Source organism: Chinchilla lanigera, unplaced genomic scaffold (genome assembly GCF_000276665.1).
Source record: "Chinchilla lanigera isolate Chin_1 unplaced genomic scaffold, ChiLan1.0 scaffold00012, whole genome shotgun sequence".
Lineage (NCBI taxonomy): Eukaryota > Metazoa > Chordata > Mammalia > Rodentia > Chinchillidae > Chinchilla > Chinchilla lanigera.
The window spans coordinates 407755-419439 of NW_004955413.1; the positions used below are offsets into that span (position 1 = coordinate 407755).

The following is an 11685-nucleotide window of genomic DNA, read 5'->3' on the forward strand; positions in this document are numbered from 1 at the left end:
AAAAAAAAAAAAAGGAACAAGGGGTTTCTCCATATGATTTAGTGAAGACCCAAATCCGGAATAAAGTTAACATTATTTTCCAAATTCTGTAAAAAAAAAAAAAAAAAAAAGGAAGCAGAGCGAGGAGGAACTGTGGTGTCCACCCTCAGCGCCCGCCAGCATTCCTTCTCGGCCCCTTCTGGCTGTTGCTCCAATGGCCAAAGCAAGCCTCGGGCAAAGAGGCAGCTGGACGCGGACAGGGAGCCCTGCACGCTGAGGCTGCGGGTGCAGTGGACACGGGCAGTGTCTGCTGTGATGCTCAGGAAATCAGGCGTCTCCATCAGCACTGCCTGGAGAGAAACAGAGTCCTGGGCTAGTTCTCAATATTCCTAGTTGGTAGAGTGAAGCTGGGCCCTGGGAATATGTAGTTCAAAGTAGCAGGCGTTCCTGCTGCATGGCTCAGTGCCAGGCACTCTGAGAGCCGCTGAAAATAGAGCTGTTAGGAGGAAAACAGTTCCTGCTCTACAGTCCTTACAAATAAATAGATGATCCCAGCATGAAGGAGGCTGAGGCAGGAGGATTGCCACAAGTTGGAGGCTAGCCTGGGCTACATAGTAAATTGAAGGCCCCTCTGAACTACACAATTAGACCCTGCCTTTAAAAATAAAAAAAAAAAAAACCCAATCAATCAATCAGTCAATAAACAAACAGTGAGGAGTTTGAAAAGTCAGCAGGCTTTTTATGTGTGACTGATCTCAAAGCCGTGAATATAGAAAGTGTCACTCAACTCTGCACACAACAGAAATGGTCCCTGAGCAGATGGGGGCGTCCTCACTGGCCTCTGGCCACCTCCCATGAAGCAAGGCCAGTGGGCTCCGTTCCCACGGGGAGGTGTCCACCCTGGTCCCTGGGTTTCAGGTGACCATCACCCTATATGGCCTGGACGGAGAGAGCGAGCCACACCGCCTGGCAGACCCCGCGTCCCCTGGGTTGGAGCGCGGAGGAGTGGACGTCTTCCTGCTGTCCACCCTGTTCCCCCTGGGGGAGCTGCGGAGTCTCCGGCTGTGGCACGACAACTCGGGGGACCGGCCGTCCTGGTGAGTGGGCAGGGGGATACTCAGGCTGGGGCGAGGCCCCTGCTCCGGGCATGACGGATCCCCATTTCACAGATGAGGAAACCAAGGTCCAAGAGGCCCTGGGCCTGCTCCACACCGCCCGTCAGTAGCTGGGAGGAGGTGAAGGGCGCAGGCTTGGTGTCCACCCTCAGCAGCATGGACCTGAGACTTGCCCAAGGTCACACAGCTAATCCAGAGCAAAGTCCTCCCTGAGGCTGACGCTAGTGGCCTGGGCAGGAGGAGCCAGTCCGAGCAGCAATCAGCAGCCGACGGCGTTCATACCGCTGTCTGTCATGCACTGAGGGGCTAAACATCCGTACTCCGAGGGCCTCAGCTATTGGTTGGCTCCTGGGAAGCACAGGCTGAGATGGATGTGAGAGAGCAGAGAGCCTGTGAAGCGGGTGCAGGGAGAACAGCGGGGTGGGAGGCCGGGGGATGGGCAGAGGGAGACAGAGAGCTGTGTGCGATGCACGCTGGTGTCAGTCCAGCCCCTCCCTAATCCCCAAGTTCTGGAGCCGCCTCCCATTGGATCTAGATGCCCAGGTCCTGCCGGGTGTGCTGTACGTCCAGCACTCAGGAGGCTGAGGCAGGAAGATCACTGCAAGTCTGAGGCCAGCCTGAATTACATAGTAAGACCCTGCTCAAAACACCAAAACCTAAAACAGGTGAGCCACCGCTGGGTCCGATCTCATATGCCAAGCACGGCGACTTCACACCCTCCCCAGGCCTTGGAGACCTGACTCAGGTTATGGGACACCCAGAGTCCCTGAGCCCCACAGAGAGGGTGGCCTTGCAGTCTAGGTGGTCTGCAACATCACCAGTCCTCTGTGTGCCTGCCCGCACACAAGCTCTTCCCGTGCTGGCTTTGCCCGCTCAGGGCCCCGCTGCCCCAGCTGGGGGCCCCAGGCAGATAGGGGCTCACAGCTCCCAGGGGCGCTGCCTGAGCCCCCCCCCCCCATGGAGCTCCAGCTCTGACCAAGGCAAGGGACAAGGAAGGGACACGCAGTGTCTGCAGGTCCCCCTTTCTAGAGGTTCAGGTTTGTAAAGGTGTCCAAGGAAGGCTCACCCCCGCACCTGGGCCTCAGCACGCTGGGTCCTTTCTCCAGGTACGTGAGCCGGGTGCTGGTCCACGACCTGGCGACTGGCCAGAAGTGGTATTTCCTCTGCAACTCATGGCTGTCCATCGATGTGGGAGACTGTGTCCTGGACAAGGTGTTTCCGGTGGCCACGGAGCAGGACAGGAAGCAGTTCAGGTACTTCTTAAGCGAATCTTTATTTCGCTTTTTTTTTTGAGACCGTCTCACTATGGAGTCCAGGCTGGCCTTGAACTCACGGCGATCCTCCTACCTCAGCCTCCTGAGTGCTGGGATTACAGGCGTGCACCACCACGCCCAGCCTCCTCCTGTCTCCTGAATTCCTGTCCCTCTTCCCTGCCCCCCACAGCCACCTGTTCTTCCTGAAGACGTCCACAGGCTTCCAGGAAGGCCACCTCTGGTACTCCATCTTCAGCAGCTCTGCCCGGAGCCGCTTCACGCGGGTGCAGAGGGTGTCCTGCTGCTTCTCCCTGCTTCTCTGCACCATGCTGACCAGCATCATGTTCTGGGGGGTCCCCAAGGACCCGGCTGAGCAGAAGATGGACTTGGGTAAGTCCTGCTGTCTGTCGTCCTGGACAGGGCTGTGGCCGGGGACATCAGTGTTGCCTGCCCAGGGACGCCACTGCAGCCCCAGTTCTCTTGGGGGCTGCCCGAGGTCACCATAGCCGAGCCTCTGCGTGGCTGTCCTTGACCTCCAGCCCCTCCGGAGGTCACGCGGATGCCTCGTGGCCTGGGCCACCTTGTCACACTGTTAGCACAGACTACCTGGTGTGTCCAGGTCCCTGGTAAAGGAAGACACCTCAAGCAGGCGCTGTAGCCAGGGCTTAGCGGGGACCTCCCGCGGCTGCATCTGCTGGTCCTTTGTGTGCGGCCGCCTGCTGGCAGGGTGCTGCGGACAGGGCTGTGGTAACCGCCTCTCCTTGACCCTCCTGCTCCTCCCCAGGGGACATCGAGTTCACGTGGCAGGAAGTGGTGATCGGGCTGGAGAGCTCCCTGCTCATGTTCCCCATCAATTTCCTGATCGTCCAGATCTTCCGCCACGCCCGGCCTCGGGGCGCGAAGGAGCAGGAGGCTGGGACCCCCACCCTAGCCCCGTCACCACAGCCCCTGGACGATGGCCTTGTGACGCCTGAAGCGGTGACCAAGGCAGGTCCCTAACTTCAGCCCAGCGGGAGTGGTGCTTTTCTTCTTTCTCTCCACCCTCCCCTGCCCCACCCCCGTCCCTCTGTCTCTGTCTCTCTCTCAACTGCTTTTTCCCCAGTCCTGGGGATTGAACCCAGAGCCTTCTCACTGAGCTATATCACCAGATCTTAGTATTTTTTATTTTGAGGAGGGGTCTTGCTACATGGCTAAATTGCCTAGGCTGGGCCTAAATTTTTGATCCTCCTGTCTCAGCCCTCCAGAATCCCGGGGTCATAGGTGTGTACCCATCATACCCTTGCTCTCCTTTCTCTTGCAGGCTGGGGATCAAACCCTAACCTCACACATGCTAGGCAAGTGCTACACCACTGGGCTACACCCCCAGCCCTTTCTTCTTCTTCTTTTCTTTCTTCCTTTTTCTTTCTTTCTTTCTTTCTTTCTTTCTTTCTTTCTTTCTTTCTTTCTTTCTTTCTCTTTCTTTCTTTCTTTTTCTTTCTTTCTTTTTCTTTCTTTCTTTCTTTTTCTTTCTTTCTTCCTTTCTTTCTTCCATTTTCTTTCTTTCTTTCTTTCTCTTTTCTTTCTTCCTTCTTTCCTGTTTCTCTTTCTTCCCTTCTTTCCTTCTATCTTTCCCTCCCTTCATACCTCCCTCTTTCCTCCTTCCTTTGTTTTGAAGGGTCTTCCTGAATGGCCTTGGCTGGCTTTGAATTTGCGATCCGCCCAAGTAGCCGAGGTCACAGGTGTGCACGCACCACCCTCCCAGGTACCCCCAGCTTTCCCCGTGCGTTCACCGTGCGCCCGCCCTGCGGAGCACACCTGCACCGGGAGATCTCAGCAGGGACGGCACGGGCACTCAGGGAGGTCAAGGCCACATCTCCGTGGACAGAACTGAGGCAGACGCTTGTGACCCCGGGCCGCACCCCCTGCCTGCAGCTCACCTCCCGTCTCTGTCTGGTCTCCCTGCAGGACACGCGGCGACTCATCAGCTGTCTGTGCAGAGCCCTGAAGCTGCCCTCGCCGGCCTCGGGCTGGGACTCTCTGAGCTCGGTGGACATCAACACACTGCTGGCCTTGGCGGAAGACATCCTCTGCCCTCAGAACCCAGCCGGGCAGGGACGCCGGGAGGAAGCCAAGGGGAGAGAGGACGCCTTTGCCGTGGCCCCCGGGTCTGCGCCAGTGACAGGTACACACTGGCCACCCCTGTGCCAACGGAAGCAGCTTCCGGGGCCAGGTGGCGACTCGGGGCCGTGTCTGTGGCCTGGTGGGTCGGGCTCCGGCTGAGCCTCCCAGTCTGCACCACGCCACCCGCCGTCCCATGATGCCACGCTGCACACGAGCTACTCTAGACTCCGCTTTCCCCTTTCTCTGCCTCAGCCTTTACTCCCCTGGGGCGTGGGCCTCTGTCAGTGCCTTCTGTCCCCGTGCCTCTCCTCACACTCACCTGCACCTGGCCGCACAGTGAACCGTGGGACGCGGTGTTTAAAGTCTGCGCCATCCTGAGTCCCCGAGGTGGGCGTCCTCTTGCCTCCCCTCGTCTCTGTGACGGGCTCCTCTGTGACCTTGGACAGGCTGCCTCGGTTCTCTGAGCCTCGATTTTCTTCCTGTGAAGTGTCAGGGGCTGCAGCGTTAAGCAGGATCTGTTTCCGGATGTGTGGGGCAGGACCCAAGATGCAGGATGATGAGGCAGAGGAAAGACGTGAATCACAGGCCGAAAACCTTTTCTCTGTTCCCTTTCAAGTCTCCTAATTAAACACGGGTGTGGTGGTGCACATGCAAGCCTGTCATCCCAGCACTGGTGGCGGCTGAGGCAGGACAATCATCGTGAGTTTAAGGCCAGCCTGAACTGCACAGCAAGACCCTTCCTCAAAAAAAAAAAAAAAAAAAAAAAAAAATCTGCACTAGATAACAGTTCTGCCAAGTGGGAAATACCAAAACACAAAGGTTTAAAATATCAACATTCACCACAAAAAATGATAAGTATTTGAGACAGATATGCTTACCCTGATTTGAAAATTATACAATGTATACATGTAGCAAAACATCACATGGTAGCCAATAAATATGTGTAATTTCTATGTGTCAATTTAAACTTTTTAAAATTAAAATAAATAAATTTCTACATCCTAGTTACACTATATGGCCTAATCTTGAACAAATTACCAAACTGTCAAAGGTTTTCTGCATTATAGAAAATACTGTATGACTATGAAAGGCTGCATAGTATAATGGCTAAGAGTGCACACCAGTGCCTAGGTTCACTGATTCTTAGCTCTGTAACACCACCAAGTTACTTAGCCCCTCAGTGCCTCTTTTGTCACCTGTAAAATGCGCATTATGATAATACCTGACGGCGGAATGAATACTTATAAAATGCTTAGGACAGTGCCTGCCACGTACTAAGCACTCAACAAAAGTTAGCTATGAAATTATTAACAGTTCCATTGTCCGCTTAAGGATCCTGAGATCCAAACAAGAAACTATTTCCATAGATCAAAAATGAACTACACTTTGTAAATCTCTCTAACATACAAATCCTGTATGAAGACATTTTTTTTCCTAATCTGTGTCTGTTTCTTTTGTGATTTGCTTCAAAGTAATGAGAAGGATAAAGGGGACAGCTGAAAAATGACTGATCATTAAGTTGATAATTAACCAATGTGCGATGATGAATAGAACAGGGTAAATTTTATTACTTTATGTAAAATTTGTATTAGAAATAGTCGAAGGGAAATCTTAATATTTTGTGCTTTACAATTAATAAGCAATTATCCTCCTACTTTTCCTGCGAAGTCACTTAAATTCTCACACTGCTTTTTCAAACAGATGAACCATTCAATAATTAGAAATAAGACTAAATACCTAGGCATGTCATATATACTTGTAATTCCAGCACTCTGGGAGGCTGAGGCAGGAGCACTGTATATTTAAGCCCAGCCTATGCAACTTGGTGACTTATCGAGACACTAAGTCAAAATAATTTAAGGGGTGAGGGACTGGGGATGTAGCTAGGGCAAAGGTCCTGAGTTCACACACAAAAAAAGTAAAACTAAATAAGGTATTTTGGACAGAGCATTTTCCATTGTGTCCTACTAGTTCTTCAGAATACTGCTACTTCAGTACAAGGAAGCTAGTTTAATTGATCTTCTGTTTGTTTGTTTGTCTTGGGTTTCTGAGACAGTATCTAGTTACATAGTTCAGGCTGGCCTTGAAATCATAATGTAGCCCAGGCTGACCTCAAACTCTAGGCAATCCTCCTGCTTCAGCCTCCAAAGTGCTAGGATTACAAGAGTGTGCCACCATGGCCAGCAGGCTCAATTGATCTTACACTGATTAGGACTGTAATTTCCACCTATACCCAAAACGAAGTTTTGCTGTAATTATTCTGAATACTCATGATCTTAATACTATCATCTGCACCATTGCCGTAAGCAATAATTTGAATATTTTCTATGTGCTAGTTCCTATGTTAAAATGTATGTACTATCTTCTTATATCTAGACTGCTCTAGATCCTCTAAGTGATCATTATCTCTACTTACAGATGAAAAATTAAGGTTCCCAGTGATTAAATAAGAGTTTAAGATCTTATGTTTAGTTCTAAAGTCTGTATTTTTTTTACTTTTCCATGCCAATTCTCACTTTACATTAAAATGGGAGAGAAAACTGAAGTATAAAAATAAAAATCTTGGGCCAGGGATATAGCTCAGCGGTACAAATGCCTGCCTGGCAAGCATAAGATCCTGAGTTCTATTCCCGGTACCAAAAAAAAAAAAAAAAGAAAAGAAAGAAAATCTGGTCAAGTTTTACATCAAAACGTAAGGGCCACATCCTGTATATGAAGATAACCATTCTTGTAATACCTTCTACTAAATTATATTTCCATCTGACAAACAAAACCAATTCCCTTCTCCAAGTTTTTGATTAATTATTAACCTCACATGGTTTTTTCATAACATTATCTTGGCAAATATTTACTGATTGCTTACTGCACGCTAGGCATTGTTCTAGGTGCTTTGGGTTACAGCAGCAAACAAGAAAGTCCTGCCAGCTTATGGAGGAAAATAAACACATAACAAATAAGATAGTTTCATGTACAGAAAACAGAACAATGTGACAGCAACTGCTGGTGAATAGGGAAGACTTCCTGTGGACGCAATATCCAAGGTTAGATCCAAATGCTGAGAAGGCACAATCTGAAGCAGCCCAAGAAGCAAACAAAGCAGACAGCATTGGCTCTTTATACCACAGTAGAAGTTTAGAACTTAACCCTGTTGCATCAGATACCACTGGAAAACTTTAAAGCAGGGAAGCATGGCCAGACATGGTGGTGCATGCCTGTAATCTCAGCACTTGGGAGGCTGAGGCAGGGGCACTGCTATGAGTTTGAGGCCAGCCTGGGCTACATTATAAGTTCCTGGCCAGCCTGAACTACACAGTGAGATGCTGTCTCAAAAAACCAAAACAAACAAATAGGTCTAACTGTAAAGAATTATAAAATTAAATGAAAATGAGACTCAATAGATATGCTTTCCATTCTACCCTTCACTCAGCTGAGTATTTCTCTCAAAAGGCTTTATTTACAAGATATAGGGAGCTGGGGATTTAGCTCAGCAGCACAGTGCCTGCCTGGCAAATGCAAGGTTGTGAGTTCGATTCCCGGTACCAGAAGAAAAACAAACAAAAACGGAAAAACAAAAAAACAAACAAACAAACAAAAAAGGACTACATCCTGTTCTGATACAAGATAGAGCCGGGCGTGGTGGAGCACACCTGCAATCCCAGCACTCGGGAGGCTAAGGCAGGAGGACTGTTGCGAGTTCGAGACCAGCCTGAGCTACAAAGTGACCTCAAGGCCAGTCTGAACTCCATAGCGAGACCCTGTCTCAAAAAAAAAAAAAAAAAAAAACCACCAAGACAGATTATATTCATTAAATAAAAGCATAAAATAATTACAATTTCTTTTTCTTTTTGAGACAGGGTTTCACTATGCAGTTCAGGCTGCCCTTGAACTCACTTTGTAGCCCAGGCTGGCCTTGAACAGTGATCCTCCTCCTTCAGCATCCTAAGTGCTGGGATTACAGGCATGTACCACACCATGCCTGGCCAACTACAAATTATTCTTAACCATCTTAGAAAGTTAAATTCCATTTCACCATGGTAGAAAACAGTACCAGATTTTAAAATCATTTAACTATACAGACTATATAGAACATACTTCAAATTCAGCACGGCCTTCCTAGAACAATTTTCACTTTTAATATCAACCAAGGAAATAAGTTCAGGCAACGTAACAACAATGGCAAAGGCAGAAAAGTCTAGCTCTCATGTATCTCATTATTGCTGACTACAAAAAAAAATGCTAATTATCATTTATGATCCCACAAGGCAAGGATGGGGAGTAACCCATTCTTGCAAATGATGTAACCAGAGTTAAAGACAGAGAGCCCAAGCCAGGCATGGTGGCACACACCTGGAATCACAGCACTCAAGAGGCTGAGGCAGGAGGACCATGAGTTCAAGGACAGCCAAGGTTACATAGCCAGTCTGAGGCAAGCCCAGGTAATTCATTGATTTTTTTTTTTTCCGTCTCTTTGAGACAGGGTCTCACTATGCAGTTCAGGTTGGCCCTGAGCTCACTTTGTAGCCCAGACCAGTCTCAAACTCGGAAAGATCCTCCTGCCTCAGCCTCCCAAGTGCTGGGATTACAGGTGTGTGCCACCATGCCTGGCAAGCTCAGGTAATTTAACAAGACCTTGTCTCTAAATAAAGTGAATTTAAAAAGAGGTGGGATAACATGCAGCTCAGGTGTAGAGCGCTTGCTAGCACGTACAAGAACCTGGGTTCAATTGACCAACTGGGGTTGGAGTGGGGGAGACACCAAAACTGAAAGATAGAAATGGTACTCACTTCAGCAGCACATATATACCAAAAGTAGGAAATGTAAAATGTTTGCATAATTTAGTAAGAATCTTTTAAGAGAGGGTGCAGAATATGTTCTCATGCTCTCATTAGCACTGCTTGCTACCAGGGGTGTACGGTAGGTTAACCATTATTATACAAAGTTAATAGGAAAGCCAAATCCTAAGTATACCATTTTATTGAGTAACCTTTAGCAACTTTTTTTTTTGAGACAGGGTCTTCCTATACAGTTCAGGTCCAGGCTGTTCTCCAACTCTAGCAACTTGACATTTCTATTTTTTTCTTTTCTTTTGGTGGTACTGGAGAGTGAACCCAGCACCTTCACACTAAACTACATCCTTAGTGCCCCCTCCCCTCAGCCCTTTCAATTTTCATACTGGGTCTCAGTTGCTGTATTGCCCAGGTTTGGGTTGAACTTGTGATCCTTCTGCCTCAGCCTCGGAGAGTGCTGGGATTACAGGTGTGTGCCACCAAGCTGAGCTGAAACTTTGGCATTTCTGAACCTTAATTTCCTCACTTATAAGCCAATGGTTTTTTTTTTTAAATCTAGTAAATTATATTATAAAATATAGCCGGGTGGCACATGCGTGTAGTCCCAGTACTCGGGAGGCTGAGGCAGGAGGATCACTGTGAGTTCAAGGCCTGCCTGGGCTACAAAGTGAGCTCAAGGCCAGCCTGAAGCGCACAGCACGACCTTGTGTCAAAAAGACAAAAATAAATAAATAAACAAACAAACAAGTAAAATATAATGAAATGAGTGGACGGTTAGCAGATAATGAATCTTGATGGGGTGATTGTTAGCATATTTACATTACAAGTTCTAATTTTCTCTTATGGCCAGAAACTTTTTTGATCTGCCACTGGTAAACAAATTGCCTATCTTATGTTTTCTCCGCTACCTTCTTAGCATTACTATTCAAAGAACAACAAAACATCTTTTTAATACTAAGCTTAAATGAATGGTTTGAAGCTTTGAACCTACCATCTTGCAAGCTTCATCAATCTGCTTCCTAAAAGGTAAACACACAAGTCAAAACACTACAGAGGCAATGGCAGAACTGGAATAAGAATAACTGGATGACCAGTTTCACTGAAGACATGGCAGACAGAAGCAAACCAGAGAATTCAAATAGGTATACGGTATATGGAGCTAGGGTTAACTCTTGTCTGTTTCACCAAGAACTGTGAAGTGACCTCCACATTTCCTCCTGTAAGATTTTAAATCTTAGCTGGGCATGGCGGTGGCACGACTGCGATCCCAGCCCTCGGGGGCCAGGCAGGAGGATCACTCTGAGTTTAAGGCCAACCTACACTACATAGTGAGTTCAAAGCTAGCATGGCCTACATCAAGAGACCCTGACTCAAAAAATCCCGCAAAATAAATAAATAATAAATAGATTTCAAATCTTTTACAACATCCATGTTTTAGTATATTTCTGTAGTAAAGCAACAGGGGGAGGGGGGTAAGATTCAGAAAAGCAACAGAGGAAGAAGTATTATTATATAGCCTAAAAAGCGTATTTCCCGTTTCGGGTAGCTACGAAAACCAACTTAATTCTGTAAAGACGCACTTCTGTCGATTAAAAAGTAGCCAGGGATGCTTTGTGCGTTAAGCTACGAACGACGCTCCCGGGACAACACTCCAGGCACCGAGGGTGCTTCCGCTCAGCGCCGGCGGGTCTGCGCTTTCCCGCAGCGCACACAGGCGAAGGCGAGCTGGGTCTCCGCGGCGCTCGCGCTGCCTCGGGGCGCTGCTCGCGGCAAACCCGCCCTCACGGCGCCTCCAAGCTTCGGGCACGCTCGCGCGGACCCGCTCTCCGGGGGCCACACGACGAGCGTCGGCGCGGCGAGAGCCGCACGGCGGGGCAAGCGTCCCAGCGAGGCGAGCGCCCCGAGCAACCGCTCAGCCCGCAGCTCGTCCCCGTCGGCAACGGCGGGAGTCCCAGCCAAGGCCTAGGCGAAACCAACGGCCGCGGCCGCTCCGCGCAGGTTCCGCGAAGCCGGTAACGCGCCTCAGGGCTCTGAAACGGAACACGGAAACCCGGGCCTGGCCCAACGGCCACGGTCAGCCCAAGCCCCGGGCCCGCGCCCGGGCCCGCGCGTAGGCCGCGTCCCCCTCGCCCCGCCGCGGAGCCCCACACTCACATCTCCGCAGCCACTTCATCCAGTGGTACACGATGGTGCTGTGGTGTTTCTTGTTCTCTATGCACCACGACGACAGGCCTTGAATGGATTCCATCGTGTTGGTTACCGACTGGAACTTTCGATCCAGCGAGGACTCCAGGGCCCCCGCCGAGGAGGCCGACGAGGAGGAGGCCTTGCTGCTGCCTCCGCCGCCGCCGGCCGCCATCTTCCCGGTTTGCACAAGCGCTGCTGCTCCGCGGCGGCGGCGGCGGCGGCGGCGCGGGCAGAACAATCCCGCGAGCGCGGGGCGGTGGGTCG

The 11685-nt window shown here is 49.7% G+C and overlaps 2 protein-coding genes and 1 long non-coding RNA gene across 6 annotated transcripts in view; 1 reads left to right on the forward strand and 2 right to left on the reverse strand.

Moving 5' to 3' along the window:
* The window catches only part of Rprd2 (regulation of nuclear pre-mRNA domain containing 2), a gene marked incomplete in the record, with an annotated part of 98920 nt that overhangs the window by 86048 nt on the left and 1187 nt on the right, over positions 1 to 11685 (reverse strand). For all 3 annotated transcript variants that reach the window (XM_005378681.2, XM_005378680.2, XM_005378679.2), the window contains 1 exon segment: positions 11389 to 11685. In XM_005378681.2, the coding sequence (XP_005378738.1) occupies positions 11389 to 11593 (205 nt within the window).
* Positions 695 to 4344, reverse strand: LOC106147945. Its single transcript, XR_001232985.1, has 2 exons — positions 4264 to 4344; positions 695 to 1484 (listed from the first exon to the last, which is right to left on the reverse strand). It is a non-coding gene; the product is annotated as an uncharacterized LOC106147945 (long non-coding RNA).
* On the forward strand, positions 816 to 4772 carry LOC102012844 (polycystic kidney disease protein 1-like 2). 2 transcript variants are annotated; one of them, XM_005378678.2, is made up of 5 exons: positions 995 to 1076; positions 2201 to 2347; positions 2538 to 2737; positions 3132 to 3334; positions 4292 to 4772. In XM_005378678.2, exons 3-5 carry the CDS (start codon positions 2674 to 2676, stop codon positions 4604 to 4606), a joined length of 582 nt encoding a protein of 193 aa, XP_005378735.1. In that variant the 5' UTR covers positions 995 to 1076; positions 2201 to 2347; positions 2538 to 2673; the 3' UTR covers positions 4607 to 4772. The 2 variants fall into 2 exon arrangements, with proteins under 2 accessions (XP_013366926.1, XP_005378735.1); XM_013511472.1 differs by lacking the exon at positions 3132 to 3334 and having other exon boundaries at positions 816 to 1076; positions 4292 to 4371.